The sequence below is a fragment of the Lissotriton vulgaris genome, chromosome 6, assembly GCF_964263255.1.
Source record: "Lissotriton vulgaris chromosome 6, aLisVul1.2, whole genome shotgun sequence".
Classification (NCBI taxonomy): Eukaryota; Metazoa; Chordata; class Amphibia; order Caudata; family Salamandridae; genus Lissotriton; species Lissotriton vulgaris.
In genome coordinates, this window is record NC_141694.1 from 144,924,992 (window position 1) to 144,947,321 (window position 22,330).

Here is a 22,330-nt window from a genome sequence, read left to right on the forward strand (position 1 = left end):
TAGAAAATAGAAAACAGGAGAACAAGAATCAGTTGAACTCTCTTTAATGAGTAAAAGAGACTCAATCTGCAAAACAGCGGGCATTGTTAGCTCTTAGGCTGCATTGAAAACCAAATAGCATAGAAAATGAAAGTAACTGTTAGAACAAAAATAAACTGGCACCGTGTCTTTAAGGCAGCCATGACCCCCAGCTTCCCATCATGTCTCAGGGTGACAGTTAGGTCAGTTGTGTTTTACGGAGACCCAAAGGTCAGGGCACAAAGATATGACTTAAAAATGTCTCATTTGCCTGGGGAGGCGGGTGGGTTGCTTATGACTTTTGATGAGGATACTCCTGGAAGAGAACTAGGATTACAGGTAAGTAACTTATCCTTCTCTACCGGGGGGATTCTTATCAATAGTGATAAGCACTGAATCGATTAGCAAGCCCATCCTCTACCTGCAGACAAATGAGAATCAGAGAGAACCATCATAGCTGATTTCAGCATTGAAACAAATTTCTCAAGGAGGCCTGGCCCACTTGAGTGCCTGCTCTAGTATCCAACTCGAGACAATAGTATATCTCGATTTCCAATTAGCTGCCTAGCAGATCTCTGCAATCGGTACATTGTGCAGAAAAAGCCACTGTAGCTGCCTTCCCTTTAGTGGAATGAGCCTTGGGAGTAGAAAAAAGTGGCTTATTTGCTAACTAATAAGACAGCTTGATACATGACACTATCCATCTGGAGATAGAACGCTTAGAGCCTGGGAAACCTGTTCTGATGGAACCATGATTTACAAACAATTGATCAGATTTCCTGATAGCTTTAGACATTCTAAGTAGAATTTTAAGACCTTTTTCAGGTCTAGAGAATGTAGAGACCTCTCAGTTGGTGTAGAGGGGTCAGGAAAAAAGGTAGGCAGTGAAATAGTTTGGTTAACATAGAAGTCCGACACCACTGTCGGAAGGAAGGAGGGGTGGCTCCTTTGGATTACTCTGTTGTGGTGAAAAACAGTGTATGGTTCACTAGAACAGAACGCTTGGATCTCGCTCACTCTGCGAGCGGAAGTAATCGCTATTAAAAAAAGCGGTCTTCCATGTAAGGTGTTGGAAGGATGCTTTGTGGATAGGCTCAAAGGGGGCCCATGAGCTTGGAAAGAACCAGATTTAGCTCCCAGGGAGGCGAAGGAGGTTGTATTGGAGGGTAAACCTTCTTTCGCCATTGCAGGAAATTTTTGACCACCTGAAGTTGAAAGAAAGAAGATTGAGAATGTGACCGACTGTATGCTGTGATGGCTGCAAAGTGTACTCTTATGGAAGTGAACTTTAGACCTGACTTGGTACATAGAGGGCTAAGTGGGGGAGATAAGGTAGAATTACCCCCTTTTGCTCTTAGGTAGGAACGGAGTGTCTTGTAGAAGGCCTTCTAGATTCTTTCAAAATACTCATGCATTCCTGAGGAAGACATAAGTGCCACTATTGGAGGACCTCAGGTGCCATGCTGCCAAGTTCAGCGAAAGAAGGTTGGGGTGATGAACTCTCCCATTCATTTTGGATAGCATATCCAGCCTGCACGACAATCTCCTGTGTGGGCACTCTGATAGATGCCTCAGGCCCGGTCACCACCACTGTCGTGGCCAGTCCAGTGTGATCAGAATCATTCTCGCTTTGGAGTGGAAAAACTTGGTTATGACCTTCGGGATGCGAGGGAAAGGAGAAAAAGCGTACACAAAACCCCCTGACCAGTTGATCAAAAGGCACTCCCTCTAGACCCTTGCTGGTAAAACCATGACGAGCAGTTGCAGCAACTTTTGTTTGTATTGCCCGCGAACAGATCGATGCTTGGACGACCCCATCCTCGAAAAATTTCTTCCACTACTATGTCGTGTAGAAACGAGTCTTGTTGACCACTGAAGTGATGACCAAGGGCGTCTGCTTGAGAGTTCTGCTCCCCTGGCAGGTGTATTGCTGTCATCGACAGTTTCCTTGCTGGGCTTGAGCCTCCAGGGATAGAGATAGAGATCGCAATCGAGTCCCTCACAGTTTGTTTAGATAGTACATGGTGGTCGTATTGTCTGTATGGAGCTGGTTTGAATAGATCGAAGAAAAGCCCTGAGGGCTTTGCCCACCCTTAGCTCTAGCATGTTGATGTGATTCGTCTGTTTTTTGGCCGACCACAGACCTTGAGTTTGGAGAGACCCCATGAGCGCTCCCCAACCCTGGAGAGACGCATCTGTGATTAAGGATTGTGCCAGAGGAGACTGATGGAATGCAACTCCCACCAAGAGGTTTTTCTGTCGTGTCCACCATGGAATAGATAATTTGGCCGTTTGTGCCAGATGAATCTTGTCTTCCCTTCGATCAGTCCGTTGATCCCACTTGTCCTCCAGATCCTGCTGTAAAGGGCGCATCCTCAGCCGGGCGTTGGAGATGAGAAATATGCAGGATACCATTGACCCTAGGAGAGAGGTAACCTGTCAGACTGAGGTACAGGTAGTGCGTAGGATCTGCTTGCACTTCAGAATGATAAATGACAGTCTCTCCTCCGAAGGAAACACTTTTCCTATTGCGGAGTCTATTGTTCCCCCCAGATAGTGGATTTTTTTAGTAGAATGTTAAACTGACTTCTCGGAATTGACATGAAGGCCCAGCCATTGTCAGAAGGCTAGACATCATTGGTAGTGGGTCTTCACACAATGAGGAGATAGACCCTTTAGAAGTCAGTCGTCGAGGTAAGGATAAACAAACATTCCCTGGCACCGTAGAGCAGCCGGTAGTACTGCCATGCATTTGGTAAACACACAGGGGAGCTGACTCCAACCTGAAGGGAAGACCTTTGAACTGGTATTGCTTGCATCCTACCATAAAAACGGAGGAACTTCTGGTGATGCCGGTTGACTGGGACGTGAAAGTATGCATCTTGCAGATCTATCGAGCACATCCAGTGCCCTTGCTGGAGAAAAGGATATTTTAGATGGAGAGCTAACATGCAAAACCTTTCTTTCCGGATGAGTCTGTTGAGAATGCGCAGATCCACAATAGGTCTGAAATCCGCCTTTTGACCTTTCTTTCTCACTCGAAAATATCTTGAGTATACTCCTTGCCCTCGTGGAGAGAAAGGAACTTCCTCGATGGCTGATTTTCATAGGGGAGTGGATACTTCCTGATGTAGTACCTGTAGCTGGTAGCACGCAGCTTTCACTAGAGTGATCGCCGGAGGAGGTTGACGAAAACGTAGAGAATACCCATTCTACATCGTACTTAACACCCATTGATCTTTTGTGATTTTGCGCCACTCTTCCAGGAGGTTGACTATGCTTCCCCCGACTGGAGTGGAAAACAGCGATGGGGGAAGTGAGTGATCATTGTTTTGCTGGGGTGGTAGACTGGCGTGTGGCCGCTCTCCCTCTGGGGATGAGACGTCCCTGATAGGTTGTTCTGGATTGATGCTGCTTCTGTTGGTGTCTCTGCCACTGATGGGTTTGAACCCAGTGGCCGGTGGTCATATGGCCTGTATCTGCGGCGATACTCCTTTTTCTTCTGAAGGCCTACCGCCTTCAGTGTGTCTAGCTCTGTCTTCATTCTGGCCATTTCGTCATCCGTATGTGTACCGAATAAGGAAGTTCCTGAGAAAGGGAGGTTCGGGATTCGCTGCAGCCCTTCGGGCTTTAGCGCGGTAAGCCGAAGTCAGGATGAACGTCAGGCACAGATCCCATGTGCATAAGAATGAGCAGACAGAATTCCTCCATCAGCTGCAGCGCTAATGATTTGATTAGCTACCAACCCTCCTTCTTGCAACAACACCTCAAAATCCCTGCGATCCTACTAGGAAAGCTTGTCATTCATTTTCTCCAAAAAGTCCCACAGGGCCCTATTATAGCGCCCCAAGAGAGCTGAGGCGCTGGAAACCTTCAACATGGAAGCTGAAGTACCACATACTTTTCTGCCTCAAGAGTCCTGTCCCCTGCTTTCCTAATCTGGGGGGACTGTTGAGGATGAGGACACTGCGTGCATCTTATAAGCCGCCGCGACAATTACGGAATCCGGAGAAGGATCGGCTCTAGTGAAAAGCGGATTTTCTTCTGGAGGCCTGTCTTTTTTCAGTATTCTTGCTAGTGGGGTCTTGAGTGTTGCAGGTGTGAGAAACACCTCCAAGGCAGGCTGCAGAAGCCCTGGTACCAAAGGTAATAAAGGTCTAGCTGTCAGATCTTTGGTGTAATCTTTAAAAAAAATCACAGAGGATGAGGTTTGTGGGGCAGGCATATCAATGCTCAATTTTGGAACCCCTCTGAAAAGTACATCTTGGAAGGTACCGACATCATCCACTGGAGAAACCCTTGAAGGTGGACTGTCAGTCAGGGTAGGTGAATAGTCCTTCTGAAGACTGAGTGGAGGAAGCTGACCATGTAGACGATCTGTATCTTCTCCGATGACCAAGTGCTGCAGACCTTCTTCTTGTGGAAGTTGTCGCTCTGTGAGCAAGATCTTGACCCCTTGAGGGAGTGGTTGGAGGGAGATCTACTGTTTGCACGAACCAAGCCAGTGGTGATCTGTGTAGAGGGCTAGAGTAGTCCTCTGGTTCTCGTACCTGCCCCGCTGTAGACTTCTGCCAATAATGCAGTGGCAACATCCATCTAGGAGACAGATGCACAGAGGGTGATTATTGACCCCTTGTCTCTTTTTGCACAAGAGGTTCTGTCACCTGAGGGTGAGAACGCTCAGGAGATGAAGCTGAGCTGCCCGACGTTGGCACAATAACCTCCAGCGACCTCGAAGTCAACGATGCCGTGCATCTTGACCTTGATCGGTTAGAGTGATGAGTAAGGGTGGGCATAGTATGCGTAGTGGGGCTACGCGGAACTACGCGAAGTGGGCAAAAAACTACGCCCACCCACGCACTCCGCGTAGCCCCACTACGCGCTGCCCGCCTCCCTCCCGCCCTATCCTAAATACCTCATTAAAGCTTAATATTATACAAAAGTAAATTAAAACCACTTACCTGGTCTGCGGCGTCCCGGGGCTCTCTTCTCTTTCGCCGCCGTGTCTTCGATCCCAATGCGCATGCACGGCCGCCCGCGCATGCGCATTGGGATATTTTTATAGATTCCAGGGTCCCCACACATGGGCGGGAATATTTAGTGCTTATGACTATTGATGAGAATCCCCTGGAGGAGAAAGGCTGGTACCGATGCCGGAGTCTCATGCAGTAGAGCTACAGGCACCAAAGGCTCCAGGAAAGACAGAGGTAACCCCCTGAGCTTTGTAGAGTGGTTAAGAAGGGATGTGCGGAGGAGGCTGTGCTGGGAATAAATTAACTAATTCCAGTTCTGTGGACGAATTTCCTTTGGGAGATGTAAAGCGATGGGGAGAGTTAGCTTTGACTGTTTTGCCTCTCTGAGCTTTTTCTTTTTCTTGCAAGTCGAAGAGGATGATAGACATCTGGGGCGGTGCCTCAAACATTTGTGGCGATGTGGGCCTCTTTAGCACTGGCTGTGAAGAGCTTGGCTTCCCGCTCTTTGATGGCCTTAGGGTGCATACTGAGGCAGGAAGACACACATAGGAGACATTGCCTGACCCTAGGCACCAGATGCAAACTAAATGGGGGTCCATAATGGACATAATTCAATCGCTGTAGCGTTTGAACCCTGATTTCTCGGGAGGGGATATGGTACTGCATTTTCGAGAATTTTCTGTGAAGAAAACACTTCTCAGAGAGCAAAGCACCAGGTCCGCGTCGAAGAAGAACAAAAAGGGGACTGAGGGGCGGGAGCATTATGGCCTCAGTGACATTGTGTGCCGCTACTTCCGGCATCGACCGAGTTCATGCCCTCTTCCAGTGACTTCAGAGCTTTGAAGTTTTCCGGATCCACAGCCAGATTCATCAAAGTAAATTCGGCTCGAATCTTAGAGATACCCAATTAAATGTAATTGTGAATTCTCTTGTTATGATTAAAAGGCAATGGGCGGCTGACTGTAGAAGTAATGGTCCAGCTCATAAAAGAGAGAGAGAGAGAGAGAGAGAGAGAGAGAGAGAGAGAGAGAGAGAGAGAGAGAGAGAGAGAGAGAGAGAGAGAGTTAGTTACTTTGTGTGGTATCTTCCTACTTTTTGAAAAATCTGTTAGCTGAGCTTAATTAGCCTAAAGGCCCATAGGAATGAATGGGTAAGCTATTCCTTATTTGCGATTAGCAATTAGCGAATCGCAAATAAGGAAGCTGTAGAAATCGCATAAAATATTGCGATTTCTACATGCATCCCGTTTTGCGAGTCTTTAATCGCGATTCCTTAAAATTCGCTATTAAGGACTCGCAAAACGTTACTTTGATGAATCTAGGCACCAGTCTGATGCCTAGGGTTGTTCTACTGGTGAGGAATCCTCACTTAGAAATTATCCATCAGAAAAACCCTTACACAGAACACACAGAACCAACAATTAACCAGTGAGAGCAGAGTGTCAGAGATAAAGACACTGAAACTGCTCACAACTAGTCTTGCTGAGATGTAAAGAGAAGAGGAAAAACACTGAAAAAACAGAACCCAATGAGCTGAATGTCATGTGGAACTAAGAGGAGAAAATGAAGAAGACATAGGGTTAGGGAGGTTAGGAAATGAGAATGAAAAGGTAAAAAGGTTTGGTAAATCGGGACTGGGGATAACTTGTGCTAGGGGACCACAAGTTGAAGTGAAGGGTGGGAACAGTTTAGGTGAAAATGTGACATAGGATATGAAGACGGAGAGATAAAAGGGCAGATGGTGGGGTAGTGGAATTCAAGGATTAAGAGTGGTACATGAAGACTGAGGTAATAGGCAGGAGAACAGTGAATGGATGCATTTGAGTATAGGTTTCAAGTAGAAAGGGGCTAGGAGATTACATGAAGATAATGGGCAGTAGAGTGAGAAGACAGTTAGTGTTGATGTGAGGCACTTTAAAAGAGAGACCAAGAAAGGAAAAGAGAAGCTGGAGATCAATGAATACATTCAACTCAGATTTATCTTAAGCATACATATTTTAGTCCTTTGCATAACTAGAGGAGGTCTTTGGAGCATCTCACATCAACTGTTAGGGAGTTCCAGATGGTGGGGGCTGCGCTGAGAAGAACTGTATGGTAGCTTTGTAGGAGCTATTTGTTTTTGGATTCCAAACTAAGCTTATTGATATGCCTCAAATTCTGGATACCACCAGGGTTTTTAAGAGAGGCTGTCATATAGTCCAGATATCAAGGATGAATGGCCTTGTATGTGGTGCATACCAATTTTAATTGAATAATGGTTTCTGGAGATAGACAGTGAATTTCTTTTATTACAGGTGATACATAGTGAAATGTTTTGGTTCCAGATATTGTTCTAGCCTCATTATATAGAATGGCTTTCCAAAGTGTTAATTATGACCTTGGTATCCCTGCATGGTGGAATAGCATTGTGCCATGTATTTATTTATCTATCTATCTGTCTATCTATCTATCTATCTATCTATCTATCTATCTATCTATCTATCTATCTATCTATCTCGATTATTGGGGTGAATTGAGAAAAAATGTAAAAATATATATTTTGACTTCTTAGGCATGGATACTGGCCATACCTGGGTAGAACCTACTTATTCGAGGACACCTCTCAATTGATCTCTAACGATATTTCAGGGAGTCATTTGATGACCTGGAAATCTACAAATAAATACAACTATAAGTAAAACTATTCTAGCCATATAACTCTGCTATATATTTTAACCACAGCTTTACTTCTTGAATAAAACAAGAGAAACCAACATTCATATTTTTTCAGTTGTCTGAAGCAGAAATACTCAGAATGCCTCATTTGCCGAAAAGTGTTGAACAATCAATCCAGCAACAAGCACAACACATTCTCCTAAAATAGGGAGAGCAACAGATTACACTAGGCCCTGCGGTTACACTGTACAACACAACTGATGGAAAAATGTATGTGAAATGTAGAGATGGAGGGTCAAACATGGTTGGATGGGAAGCATGGAATTCCATACAAGATGGAAATTTCTGAGATGCCATTAGGTGTGTCAGCTGATGAGGCCCACGGGAATCCTACCATCAGTGGGATGGGCACTGATAAAGAGGGAGTAGTGCTGAGTGTTGATGAAACTTACACGGGAGAGTCTCTGCACGGTTCTTGTGGATCATTATGCAGAGTTGTAGCACCAGTTGCGGCGCGCTCTCCAAGAAGGTCTCTAGGAGGCGCAGCATGTTGACATCTGCATATTCGTACATCATAGCCCAGTAAAAACGACGCTGGTGTTCTTTCTGCCGCTGACTCTGAATGCCCAGGTACATCGTCCTTATATACCTGTAAAGGGACGCAAACATTTTTGTTAAATTTATGATCTCACTGACAATCCAACAATTAATTGTGGTACTTGAATTTGACATTAAGAACTGGTCATGAGCTAAGAAAGAAATCTGAAGTTATTGAAATACCTAGGTTTAAAGAAGTACGTTACCGCATACATAAGGGATCTGGACAAAAGTAAACGTCTCCCCTGTGGGATCAATTTCTTTAAAAAGGTACAAAACACTAGCTGCAAATGGCAAAGTAATTTACAACATTTTGTTACCCACTCATTATTGTCAATTAAAATGACTTTGCTGATCAAGAGTCATCCCCAGCATTAGTACTCTAAAGCACCATATTTATCAACATTCTCAGGAACCAAGATGTGCTGAACACACATTGCAAGTGTGTCAACATGTGCCATGTCACTGAATTCAAAGCAATCCTTACTCATGATTGCTATACCATTTGCCGTGGAATACAAAACTAATGATATGCAACAAAGTAAAGATCAGGAGGCAAGCCACCTCACATGTGGAAAAACATCTCTTTGAACATCAAACTTGCTCTATCGTTCCTACCATTCAGTAAATGAACTGAAGATCCAACTTGTCAAATACTATATAATCTGTCACTTCACGCTAAGGCTAGGTGAAATGTATTTTTCATTTTGCAAGAAGCAGATAGTGGTACAAGTTCACAAAAAAGTTGTTTATTTCCTTCTCCTGCCACTGATTAAAAAAACAAGGCAAAAGGCAGCCAGTAACTTGCAAGAGTGTAGTTCATGTGGTTCTCAATGAACCAAATAAAGTGCACGAAATGCCAAAATCTACTGCGTTCCCCGATTTTGATAGAGAACATATTTAGGTGTTTTTTAGCCTAATTAAGCTCAGCTAACAGATTTTTCAAAAAGTAGGAAGATACCACACAAGGTAACTAACTCTCTCTCTCTCTCTCTCTCTCTCTCTCTCGCTCTTTTATGAGCTGGACCATTACTTCTACAGTCAGCCACCCATTGCCTTTTAATCATAACAAGAGAATTCACAATTACATTTAATTGGGTATCTCTAAGATATTTTTAACTACTAATTCACACTGCACCAATCTATACCAAGAGCACCTCTATCCTACACCTCACACCAGCATCTCTTGCTCAAAAGACCTCCGGCAAAGAGTTCCCTTGAGGGACCCATTGGGCACTGCAGCGCTGGCCCAGCAAGGAGCTGCCCGATGAGGAAGCATAACCCCTACACAAGTGTGTGAGGCATCTTGCTTCTGAGTAATCAGATTCCCAGATCTGTTGTCTCAGTTTCCGTGACCTAGATCCAGTGCTTTAAATAAGCCGGTATTGTCTGGTACGGAGTACCAGCACTTTTTTATTTTGAGAGGGAGAGTACCGGCACTGCTCAAGAGTGACGTAATACTTTTAATTGGAGAGTACCGGCACTTCTCAGAAACAAGCAGGTACTCTGGTACAGAGTACCTGCACTTCTATTTTTCAATTTCAAGCACTGCCTAGATCGTTCCGTCCTTTCCTCCCCAGGAACTGCACACCTTTTGTATTGTTTCGGTAATACTAAGCCCAGGAAATATTGACCTTTACAAAGTTTTGCTTATTCATTTTTGCACGAATAACAGTGTTAGGATGCTTATGGCTACAAAGGGAGGGCCTTTATAAACTGACGCTTGGTGACACATGCTGGGAAACAGGAATATGTGAAAGAAAAATGCTTATGAGAAAGATTTCTTAAAGTGTGCAGATGTAAAAGAAATACTAGCTAGTTACTTTTCACATATTTCAAAATAGGAGTTCACTGCTTCTTAATACTGGTGTATGATGGGAACTAACATTTTAAGCATGTTCAAAAACACACATTTTACTTTCTCTGATGTACACGGGACTGAAAACAGTAATTGCTCTGTTTTTTTAAATAGCTTTAGCCAACTGGAAGTCACAATATAGCAGCTCGATAAAGCTGCAAATTTCATAACAATATATGCACATATAAGACAATGAAATGCTGTTAGCAGACTTTAATCTGTAATATTGATCTTCGATTTAGTTGGAGGTATTCATAGGCCGGCCTAATAGGTGCATGGGCACACAACGATATAAAAAAAAAAAATAGGCACTCAGCTGTAATCTATGGCCCTGATTGTGAGTGGGCCAGAGTTTTCAGACCCCTGTGCTGGAAAGCCGAATTATGCAGAGTTTACTACACACGGTAACTGACGGGTGCAATAAAGTCCTAACCTTTGTCATATGTCGGTAGGTCAAACCTGCCGGAATTTCACAACCCAAAGAAGTACTGTTTTAGGTTTCGCCTCGCCGAAGGCTGTGCTCTGTGCAGCTTTTCGGCGCAGGCAAAATCTAATGTTAGAAAGAGTGTGGCTTGGAATCCGCCCCTCTGTTCCATCGGCTAGCTCCATAAATGGAGGCTAGCCATTGGAACAGAGATCTGTCCGTCATGGCCGGACCAGATTCGTGGGCGTTCCCGCGATTTCTTCCCTCTCCGCCCCTCTGTGCGTGTCATCTCGGCGGTGGGCGGGTTGGTTTTTTTTTTCTCCAAGCTTTGTTTTCGCCATTTTAAAGTTTGATCTAAGATGGGGGGTATGGCTTTGTAACATTATGTTGCCAATACTTAACGGATCACGTCATTAATTCTAAAGTAGGGTGATATTGTACTGTATAATCCCTGTGATGTGCTGATTGGCGAGGCCAATGTAGATATAATCATTATTACCTGCTGTACCGGTTCTGCGCGGATTCCAAAGCCCCGAGTACGTGTAAATCGACTAATGACAACTACGTGCCCTCGGCGACCGGGTTGCACCAATTTTTGCCCCGCCAGGACTGGGGGAGCAGCGAGTCAAGGGCAGCCTTCGCATTGCCCCCCCTGGACTTGGGGGCACAGTGAACCTAGGGCAGCCGAGGGGCACACGGCGAGTCAGAGGCGGCGCCGGCACTTTAGACCACACTGGACGGAGAGACCGCCGGGTTCCTGGGCTGGATTCCGGCCCCACGGTGATGTAGGTGGCTGGGGCCCTCTCGATGGGCTGCTGCCGGGCTCAGGAGATCCCTCCGCCGCGCCTCGAGCCCCCCACTTCTCGCCGTGCCTGCTTTGTAAATGTATAACTTGATGGGTCTGAACAGCACAGCCGCTGACATTCAGCCCAATGTCTCCTGCACATGCAACTGCAAGCGCTCGCTGTTCCAGAGGATGGAGATCTGTGAGTACCGATCAATGTCTGTCTGTCCCCTGTGTGTCTGTCTATTCGGATGCCCTCCCTCTGGGACCCGGGGATGGGGGGGAGATCTCTTCTAAGAAGTGGGGAAGGCTGTACTGCTCCAGGTCTTCTTGACTTCTGGCCCTGGAAAAACTTTCCGACTTATTAAAATATTCCTCGAGCACTTTCTTAGGCAGCCGTGTCTTGGGATGGGGACGGAGCTCGGGAGCACAAACATGGCTGTCGGGGGGAGGAAGGGGGCGGGAGGGGGGCAGATTGCTTCCACTCCTGGTGGGAAAAGCACCTTATGGGACTCATGGACACAATCTGGTGTTTTACCCCCGGTTAGTAACCCCAAAGTTGGAAGCGGTCATTGAATTCTTAGAAACAATCTTCATAAGGAATCGCTATTACAGACTCGCAAAACGGGATTCATGTAGGAATCGCAGAATAAAATGCGATTCCTACACATTCCTTATTTGCGATTAGCAATTTGCTAATCGCAAATAAGGATGCGATTTCAAGGGTGCTAGGGGTGTCCAAAGGACACCCTGTAGCACCCCTGAAATATAATCTACATTGGTGTTGCGCACACACATGTCCAAAGGACATGTGTGTGTGCAACATGCAACTTAGAAAATGCATTTAAAAGCATTTTTCTAAGTTCTCGCTATTTACCACGAGGCTTGACCTCACGGTAAATAGCGGCCCGAAATTGAGAAGTCGCAATTTATAAATGGTTAATGAATTGCATTTAAGGAATCTCAAATAGGGATTCCTTTTAATGTAATTTCACGCAATTTAGCGAAATCGCATTTACCGATTTTTGCATTTGGGATGATGTATCCCAAATGCAAAAATTGCGCTCGCAAAGGGCCAGATTCTCAGAATCTGGCCCTTTGCGAGCGCAACTAAGCTTCATGAATCTGGCTGTATATGTACTTTAATATTAGAATACACATTTGTAAATTCTTGATGTATATAAATCAGGATCTGCTGAATTTAAGGAACAGTGATGTCAGTTCTAATTGAGGAATTTCCCGAGTTGATTGGAATTTCAGTCTTCATAAGTGCCACCCAGTAAGTGTTCTCAGGAGGGTGTGGGGGGGGGGGGGGGGAGGTAGTACTTGCAACTGTAATGAACACCCATAAAGTCACAAATGTAAGGTTATTGACAAACATCTTCAGTGCTTCCACCACACTTATCTGTCCATCTAATTTGAAACAAGTAGTAAGTGATGTAGATTCTGTGGGAATGAGCCCTAAAATCACCCAAAGTCAGTGGGGATGTGTGTAAGTAGCATATATCTTCTAGGTTTCTTCAAGTTTTTCTCTCTTTGCTTTAGGAAGAGGACATTAGAAATATTAAAACACGCCTCTTGTTTCCTCTCAAATAAGGAATTTTTTTTTCCTTTAAAAGTCTTTCTTTCTTAAATATTTACAATTTCGGCTTCCTCTTTCCCCTAGCTTTGCAGGTTTGGAGGAACTGGCCAACTTCAGCCCGGTGGAGGACCATAAGGTATCTAAAATTTACCAATCCCTGGTCACGCATAGCTCCTCATCCCAGCAGCATTTCCATGAGGCATGGGAGAGCGATGTGGGCTCGCTCGAAGATGAGGACTGGACAGATGCCCTCGCATCCCCTCGTGGGGGGGGGGGCATTGCTATGAGCCTTCGGCTCATCCAGTTTAAATATCTCCATAGGGTATATTTCACTAGAGTCAGGCTGTACAGGGTGGGGTTGGTGGCTTCCCCGGTGTGTCTTCGCTGCATGCATGAGGAGGGTACCCTGGCGCATACCATATGGGATTGTTCCGTGCTGGCGAGGTTTTGGCGGGGTGGGACCTCCCCCGCTCACCTAAGCTAGTTCTACATGTCATGGACGATGTCTGGGGCATCGTTTACAAACGTCACCTTATGCTCCTGGGCTTTACCCTTGCCAAACGCAATATTGCTAGAGCCTGGAAGGCGACAGCTGCGCCTTCCATCTCAGTCTGGAAGACAGGTCTGGATTTCTGCATGGGTTTGGAGGCTCCCATCTTTGTAGCGAGTTGAGTAAACACTACAAAATCTGGAAGCTCTGGGCAGACTATCGGGGACTGGAATTGGAGGCTGTTCCAGGACAGGGCTCGGACTGGCTTTAATCTTATTCCTTCCCCTTACTGGGGGGGGTTTACACTGGATGGTATCGCGCCTTCTTAGAAATATACAGTGGTGAGTCTAGGACTGTTGCTTCAACTGTGTATGCTGATTTTGTTTGGTTGACAGTGCGATGGGGTGTGGGGTGAAGGGTATTGTATGTTCTTTGTTTATTTTTTGTTTTTCTTTAATTGCAAGTCCTTTCAATATTTTTTTCATATGTGAGAAAAGTGTCAAAGTCATGAAATTGTATATTGATGCTACGGAAGCCTCTGGGTTACAGAGCTCCGCTCTACGTGCTTTTGGCAAATAAAATATGTTTTAAAAAAAGTCTTTCTTTCATAAATGATGCTCTTAAAAAGGAGGATGATAGGGCACTTCTCCACATTTACTACACCACCAGGTGTAAGGTAACAAAGGTAGGTAAGTGTGGGAAATTACACACAGAACATCTATGTTTCATGAAAGTGTAGAAGAATGGAAACCTTCACATAGAAATACTTTTTATATGTTAAGGAAAGAAATAGAAAAAGATATTTGTGGATTTCACAAACACCCAGTTGGACATGGCCCTTCTTAGGACATTTCCCTACTTTATTTTTGCTTTTTGTCCTCCTAGTTTTTGCTGACTCTCTGTCCGTGGCCTTAGGACTCTGGGCACCTTCCCACTGTACTGCAGTGAGAAAGTGTGTGCGCCTTTCCTACACATGCTAGGAAGGGGTGCTTACTTGATTAGTTTAGGTGGTGTACCTGTGAGTGCACTGTAAAAAGGTACACTGCATACCTGGGGCAGGTACTGCACTGGCTAGTAGCGGAACGCAGCAATGATAGTGCCACCCACCAGAAATGCTTGTCAAACATGTCTCGTCCTCAGTTTGGCCTTTTTCACTCATTAGCCAACTCTGAGTGAGCCTTTCACTATCACCAGAGCAACCCTAGGGTACGTCCTGACAGTTGCAACATGTGGTAAGAGAGTGGCCAGGTAGGGACACATGCATGTTTTATGCCCGGGTAGGCAAGTGGCCCCATGTGGGTGGGCTCTTCCCACGGGACACCTCCTGGGTTTTGCTGATTCTCTTGCTGTGGCCTTCAGGCTATGGGCACTTTTCCACTGTAAATGCAGTGTGACAGTGCACGTGCCCTTCTTACACATGGTAGGAAGTGGTGCTTACCTAATGTTTTTAACACATCTCACAAGCCGGCCATTGGAGGCCTGTGTGTGCACACTTACACCAAAGATGTGCGTAGACATGTGTCCAGCCTGTCATTGCAGGCTGGTGTGTGCACTTGCACCTACAGTGTTTTTAAACATGTGTCCAGCCTGCCATTGCAGGCATGTATATGCACAAGTGCATTTATGCTCAAGTTGGCATTTCCAATCACTGGCCAAACCTAAGAGGAGCTTTCACTACCACTAGAGCACCTCTGGAGTATGTCTTAAGGGGTGAAGCGAGCGGTAGGTGAAAGGCCGCGAAGGTGCACAGGTGTGTTCCCTGCCCAGGTAGTGAGGAATACCCATGTGTGTTTTCATTACCTATGATGTTTGCTCTTCTCATATGCTATCATGAGGAAAGCTTCACGAGCTTCACGAGCTGCACTGGCTTCCAGTGACAAGCAGAGTAAAATTCAAGGCGCTCACCCTAGCTTACAGAGCACAAAAAGGTACTTGTCCTAATTATCTGAAACTCCGACTCCCCCGCTACCATCAAGAGAGACACCTGAGATCAAACTCGCAGACCCTACTGGCTGTACCTCGAGCGAGAAGAGCGAGACTCGGAGGTAGATCTTTCTCGGTAGGCACTGCGAAGCTTTGGAACTCCCTCCCCCCTGCCATCCAATCTGCCCCGTCAGAAGCCATCTTTAGGAAACTCCTAAAGACTTGGCTCTTTGGACAGAAAGCCTAGTACCTCTCCCTGCATTCCTCTCTGCTGCTGCGGTTTCTTTTCAGCGCCGGGACACCTCCTCGCGAGGTAGCTGTTCGCGCTATACAAGAATCAGTATTATTATTATTATTAAATGGTTGAAATTACTTCAGGCTACAATAGTGGATTGCAGTGCTGCAGCCTCATAATGTTTCCTATCATTGGATTTGCAATGACAAACCTTCTCCTGTGGCAAAGGTGGTTTTGTAATTAATAGCTGATAAATGCCACTTCTAGTAGGTGAGCTAAAGTAAGTGGCTCAGTCGATTTTTTAACTTAATATGGCCAACCTAAATGTGTGTGAAGAACAAAAAATTTACAAAACCAGAGAGATAAGTCCACTTTAACAAATGTCTCCTTTTAGCTCCAGATCATAAATCAAAACAGAATATAGCTTCAGACAAGCTTGTTGCAGATCAGAATGTTTTTTCCAGTAAGTGTTGGGATACAATGTTAAGATCGACAACTTCATTTATAATCAAAGAGGCAACTAAGTAGCTCTTCCAACTTTTTTCTTTATAGCCAGAAATACATGCTAAATGCTGCTCGAAATAAATGAAATGAGCTAATATGAGAATCCACAATGTGCGAATGAGGCTCCAGTAACTTACGAGTAAGCACTTTCCTTTTAGAAAAGTGCGCATTTTATACAGTTCATAATCATTTCTCAGTAAATTCTAAAAAAAAGTCATTTTTTTCCTTTCAGGGTTCAAAAAGCAAATTGTTGAAACCCTGAGTCACAACTATAAGAAACAATCCAGGTGCCCTAACCAAATACTAAGTTGAGCTAAAAAATTGTGTAAATTCCTGAGGAGGGACCAATTATAATTTGCATTTTTAATTTTTTCAGATTACACTGCACTATTTGCCCTGAAGAAAACCCCCGATAAATCTAGGAATTTGAAACGTGTCAGCACTTTTCAAGTTACTCCATGAGGGTGACTAATATAGCCCAATTGGCATGATAGGAAGACTAATTCAACGGTATATCCCCTAAAGCTCAGAACTTAACCCCATGGAAAAAGGAACTCAGAAAAATAAAGAGGAATAGTTTTTCCAAGGAGTTCCTTGTGATTATTGGTCTGACAAACCACTGGTGTAACATTAAGTAACTGTTTGTGATTAATGCACTTATTAACAAATTTTACTAACAGTGAAAAGTTGTATTGTTTTATGAATTTGTACACATTGGGGCCGATTAGGATGGAGGATTTTCCGCCTCCTCCGGGCCGGCGGAAGCCACCTCCGGCCTGGAGGAGGCGGAAAATCCTCTGCGGACTCACCAAAGACCCACCGCCGTATTACGATGGCTGGTGGGTCTTGGTTTCTGTCCGCTGCTTTTCCGCCGCGGTCGGATTACAACCGCGGCGGAAAAGCTCTCATTTGGCTGGCAGTGTCTATCAGACACCGCCAGCCAAATTAGGAAGCATTAGTAAACATGCTTTTCCGCGGCGGTTTTTCCGCCGTGGAAAAGCATGTTTACTTTTGATTTTGGGGGCCCGTTGCGGGCCCCCAGGGTGTTGGCGGGTGGGGGGTGCACATGGGGGGTACCTATGGTACCCCCCAGCATTTACATGCACAATGCGGCAGGCACCGCGCGGTGCCTGCCGCTTTGTGCATGTAAATGTAAAACATGCACTTTTAACATTGCGGCGGGTGCTGCTTGAAGCAGCACCCGCCGCAATGTTAAATATCCAGGATGTGACCGCCAGGGTGGCGGTCACATCCTAATCGCACATGAGGGAACGCCGCAGCCCCTGCGGACGTTCCCTCATACTCTGGGGTCGCGGACGGACTCAAGTCCGTCCGCGATCCTAATCGACCCCATTATGTTTATTTGTGAAAACCATTATATGTATCGCTTTATGTTCAGGCAAACGTTGAATAATACAAATAAATGTGTTTTTGAATGTTAAATACATGGCAAAAAATAGCCAGGACCAATACATATAGGTTTACATTGGTTCTTACTCTGCTGAAATAAATAGCAGGAAATAAATTAAGGTGATCAGATTCTCTTTAAAAAAAAAAAAAAAAAAGCTTTCAGTAAGTGGGCATTTTTCTGCTATAAATCCCTTTGTGTGCCTTTTTGCTGGGCTCCAGTCCACACTGGAGGATGGGGAGCACATCTGTGAATTCCCCAGCGACAGCTATAAACCTTGGGCATGTAACTGAAACAACAGACCTCTGTCATTTGAGGGCCTAGCTGGATAGATTGGAGGAAGAGGTTGTAATACTTGGCCTCTGACAACCAGATCATGGCCCCACTAAAGACTAACGCCCACCAGATGTTGCGCCCGGATTGTCTGGGTGCGACTCTGATAACGTGTACTTGATGTGGTGCTGCCTCATACTGATAGGCTTCCCTGCTTCATTCCCCATTCATCGATTGTTGCCTGTTTGGCCCTCAGTGCGGTGGAACAACTGCCCTCTTCTCACCAGCTCGATGACTTTGGGTTGCCAGTTAGTATTGCCCAGCTCTGGCTTGGGTAGTGAGTGTGACTGACTGGGTCGAAGGAACGCTGCAGAGAGTGATCGGAGCCAGGTCAAGAGACTGCATGAATCTCCTGTGATTCACAGAACTGGGCTGACACCGGAAGGCCCTGTGGAACTCTTTTGAGTAACCGACTATTGTCCTCAGCCCGCTTCTGCTTCACATCCTCTGGGTTAACTTCCCGAGAGGCTGCCAAACCCCAATTTGACGACTGCTTCCTAGTCCTGTTACCAACCCCCATCTTCTTCCCTGGGACCCTGACTAAGTGTGACTTCAGCCGTGTGCAGCCTAGTATCCAGGGGAGGGCTGGATACCTTGCCTCTGTGGGCATAGCATAGTCGGTGCAAGCTGTAGGGAGGCTTGGGCCACGGGGTCTGCAGTGTGCTATCATTTGACCTGATGGGAATCAGTGCACTGCATTAGGGTGCTGAGTGCTTATATGTGCGAGTACCTTCTATACAGACCTGGCTGATATCAGTTGCACTGTCTATCGGTGCAGACTGAGTGTGTGTGTGGGAGTGACAGTCTGTGGACCACCTGTGATTCACGACACTGGTGTTGCTTTGCACGTTGACTTCTTGCCAGAAGAACACTACGGTTGACATTGGTTTTAGCCGTGCGGCCTCAGCCGGTGGTAATGCTAAAAAGTATTATAATTTGTTATATGTACATATTTCTAATATCGTTGTGACCCGGGTGCACCCTCTCAATGTGTGGTGTTGAATTATGAGAACTGCTAGGGTGGGCCTGGGGTGGACCACGTGTCGCACCACATAAGGGTGCGTGGGATGTGGGGGGTTAGAATAGGATCTTTCCCAAGTGTGAATATTATACCACCATAAACGGCTGAGAAAAAATTTAAGACATTGTGTACACTACGCAACACAGTGTGATTCCTCCTACAGTATTAGCACCCATGGCAACTGTACCAGATGGAGACTGTGAATAATGGAAGAAGGGCTTTGAGGTGTACCTATATGCCATCAACGGTGATATGTTCACTCAGAAAAAGAAATGTGCCATTTTACAACATTGCTTAGGTTTTGAACGCTGAAAGATTTTAATTCACTAACTCAAGAACACTGTACTAGGAGATGGTGATGCAAAGAATAAATCAGCATCAGCCATCAAATCTCCAGATATAAGATTTAAAGCACATACAAACATAACTAAGAAGAGACAAATTCTTCAAGAGATGTGAAATTCCGGGAAAATCTCTTGTCCGTTTTGTGGGAGCAGTCAGAATCCAAGTTGTTTCATGTGACTACAAGTCCTTTGAAGAGGAAATGAAAAGAGACAAATAGGTGGTAAAAAGAGTAGTAGGGAAATCTAAGAAGCCTTGCTCTCAACTAATAATTTAACCTTGGACAAAGCAATATATTTTCCAAGTAGCATAGAAAGTACCACATCGTTCATGGAACAAATGATTATTTCAGACACTGTCTGCACGTGCAAAATGTTTTACCTGATAGTAACTTTCAAAGAAAGTCAGAAAAAAGTGGTTTGGGGAGGAGAACAAGACTGTTGAATGATATAGATGTGGAAACGCAACACTCCTGGGAAACATCCAAGTCTATCCTGCAATGGGTCAAAAGTATGCAAACTGTAAGAAAAAGGGCATTTGCTTAAGAACGCAAATCTTCATCAAATGTACAAGTCAAAAAATGTAAACATGGTTTAATATACCTCACACACATGATGAAGATGCTACCTCCAGCTACAACAATGTCCTACTTCCTACTGAGGATGATTGTGCCACTGAACAAGATACATCTATTAAGAGTTAGTGATGGGGTTTTAATTGAATCTTATCAAACACCCATTTTGTATGATTGACATCATGGGTGTGCAAAGCAAAGCCATTTCCGATCTTTTTTTCCATTTACTTTGGTTGTGGAAAAACATTGAAAAAATATTTTAAGTGGTCTCTTTGAAACAATCTTCTGTTTGACTTGTCGGGTATAGAAGAAAACCAGTCGATGAATTAGGAGAGTTTGGTGCCTCCCTGAACCTCAAACACAATACGACTAGTGTGGTTATTTATGTAGCCAAGGATGAATCTTGTTTGTTGGGATGGTTGGAACAAAGAAATCTTGTCATAGTGTAAGACCCTAATTATTCAGAACAAGTGCTGTTTGTGGGACGATTTTTCGAATATGTGCCCTGTGAGCGATTCTATTTCAATCAGACATTTTCCTGATGCCTTCCAAGATAAACAAGGGAGGCTTCAGTGTTTCGTGCAAAAAGTGTTTGTGAAAATGGATGCACAGTCAGTGGAACTTAGAGGGTGCCCTTGTCTTTGAGGAGTGAGCTAAAGAACAAATTGGAAAAACGTTGTGTCAAAGAAGTGATAGAACCAGCTGAAAATTCTGAATGGTTGACTCTCATAGTGTTTACTTGCAAAGGAAATCGATCTTTACACATGTATGTTGATTTGTGTTATTTAAATTCAAAAATTTGGATTGACAGGCACCCACTCCCCAACATAACAGAAATGTAAGCTACCTTGAAAGGAGCAAAGATCTTTACATTATCAGATATAACATCTGCTTATCACCAAATTGATCATCACAGTATCTCAAGATATCTCACTTCTTTTATCATTCACAAAGAGTTGTACCACTTTAAATGAATGCCTTTTGGTTTGGCCTCTGCCTTAGCAGTTCTTCAAAGACTGGTGGAAAACATGTTTAAGGGAATAACAGTTGTCATTACATTTCAGGATGATATTTTGATATTGGTTCCCATCAGAAATGTGGACGATACTAATGTGCAACAAATTTTCGGAATTTTGAGAGATAAATGGCTTACCCTTAAAGTTGAGTAATGCAAAGTTGGTGTTTTGGGTGTGGGCTACTAGGCTATAAGTTGTCTGCTAAGGGTGTGGAACCAAAGGGTAGTCTGATTAAATTGATTGAAGAATTTGCCACTCCAGAAAATAAAAATCAGTTGCGGTCCTTCATGGGACTGCTGGAGTTCTATGCTAGGTTCATGGCAAGGTGTGGAAAGAAGACTCATAATATGTGTAAATTATTAAAGAAAAGTGGAACATTTGTCTGAGAAGAACTTTTGAGTACAACAGTTTGATATGATGAAGAGAGGAGTTGCTCAAGCCATTCTGTAAAAACCTTTTGACATGTGTGATGCCAATATCGCCATGCCTGACACAAGAGAATTAAGTTTGGAAGCTGTTTTGCTCTGAAAACAGAATGGCACGGAGGAAGTGGTTCCCTTTGACTTGTGGAGTTTGAAAGGAGCTGAACTGTCATACTCAGTTTTGGAACATGAGGCATTGGCTTGTTGATGAGGCATAGCACATTTCAAGACTTACTTGTGGGGTAGCAAGTTCACAATATGTGTTGACCACAAACCGCTAATAGACCTAATCATGGCCACGGATGCTGGCACGGCCACCCCAAGAATTGCCAAGTGGCAATACAGATTACAGGAGTATGGTTAAAAAGTAGAATACATTCCTGAGGCCAAAAATACACTTGCAGATTGCCTGTCGGGCATGCCTATGGAGTACATTAGTAGAGAAGAAAGTGATTACCTCAATCTAGTTTCTGTGTGAACAGTTAATAGTCAAATGGAAAGATCGATATGACAGAAATAACATCCTTACAGTTTAAAGAGTTCCTGGAACACCTATTAGTAAGGCATACCAATATGTTGCTGCATCATCCTAGAAGTAATGGTTTGCTGAGAGATGCAAAAGGATCATCAAAGATAATATGGGATTATCCAGGGCCAATGGGTTGAATGGCATACAAGAAGTGAGGAAACGTTTGTGGGCCATAAGAACCACACCCAGTGCAGACACAGAAATATCGCTGTTCATCCTTCGGAGAAGTAGGGTACCTTTGTCTAAGTTGTTAAGCTCTTGGATGAGAGTACCTGATTCCAGAACAAACAAGCATTTGCAATGCAATTGGTCTTGCCTTTGGGACCTTGCAAGTATTTAGCGATGCAGCACATTATCGCACATTACTGCAACATAGCTTTGCTCACGTGTGTTTTTAGCAAAATGGCTGCCCCAAGTGACAGTAATCACCACAACACAGGGAAGACCCAACGACTTCTGGTGATTGTTATATGTATTTTTTTATCACAGAAGAATGAGTAAAAGCAGTAAAGTCATTAATAATGGCATCAGCCACTAAACTGGAATGTGCATTGAAAAAATACTTGGGATAATCACAGACCTGCAATATGGGAGGTGGGAAAAGATTACTGGGTAAGATGGCTGAGCAAGGTACACAAATATA

The 22,330-nt window shown here is 44.5% G+C and overlaps 1 protein-coding gene across 1 annotated transcript in view; it reads right to left on the minus strand.

Annotated features, from left to right (window-relative positions):
• Positions 1–22,330, minus strand: part of XKR6 (XK related 6) — a 703,926-nt gene that overhangs the window by 70,221 nt on the left and 611,375 nt on the right. Inside the window, exon 2 of the mRNA XM_086925144.1 lies at positions 8,098–8,294. Within this exon, the coding sequence (XP_086781270.1) occupies positions 8,098–8,294 (197 nt within the window). The remainder of the gene's footprint in view (positions 1–8,097; positions 8,295–22,330) is intronic.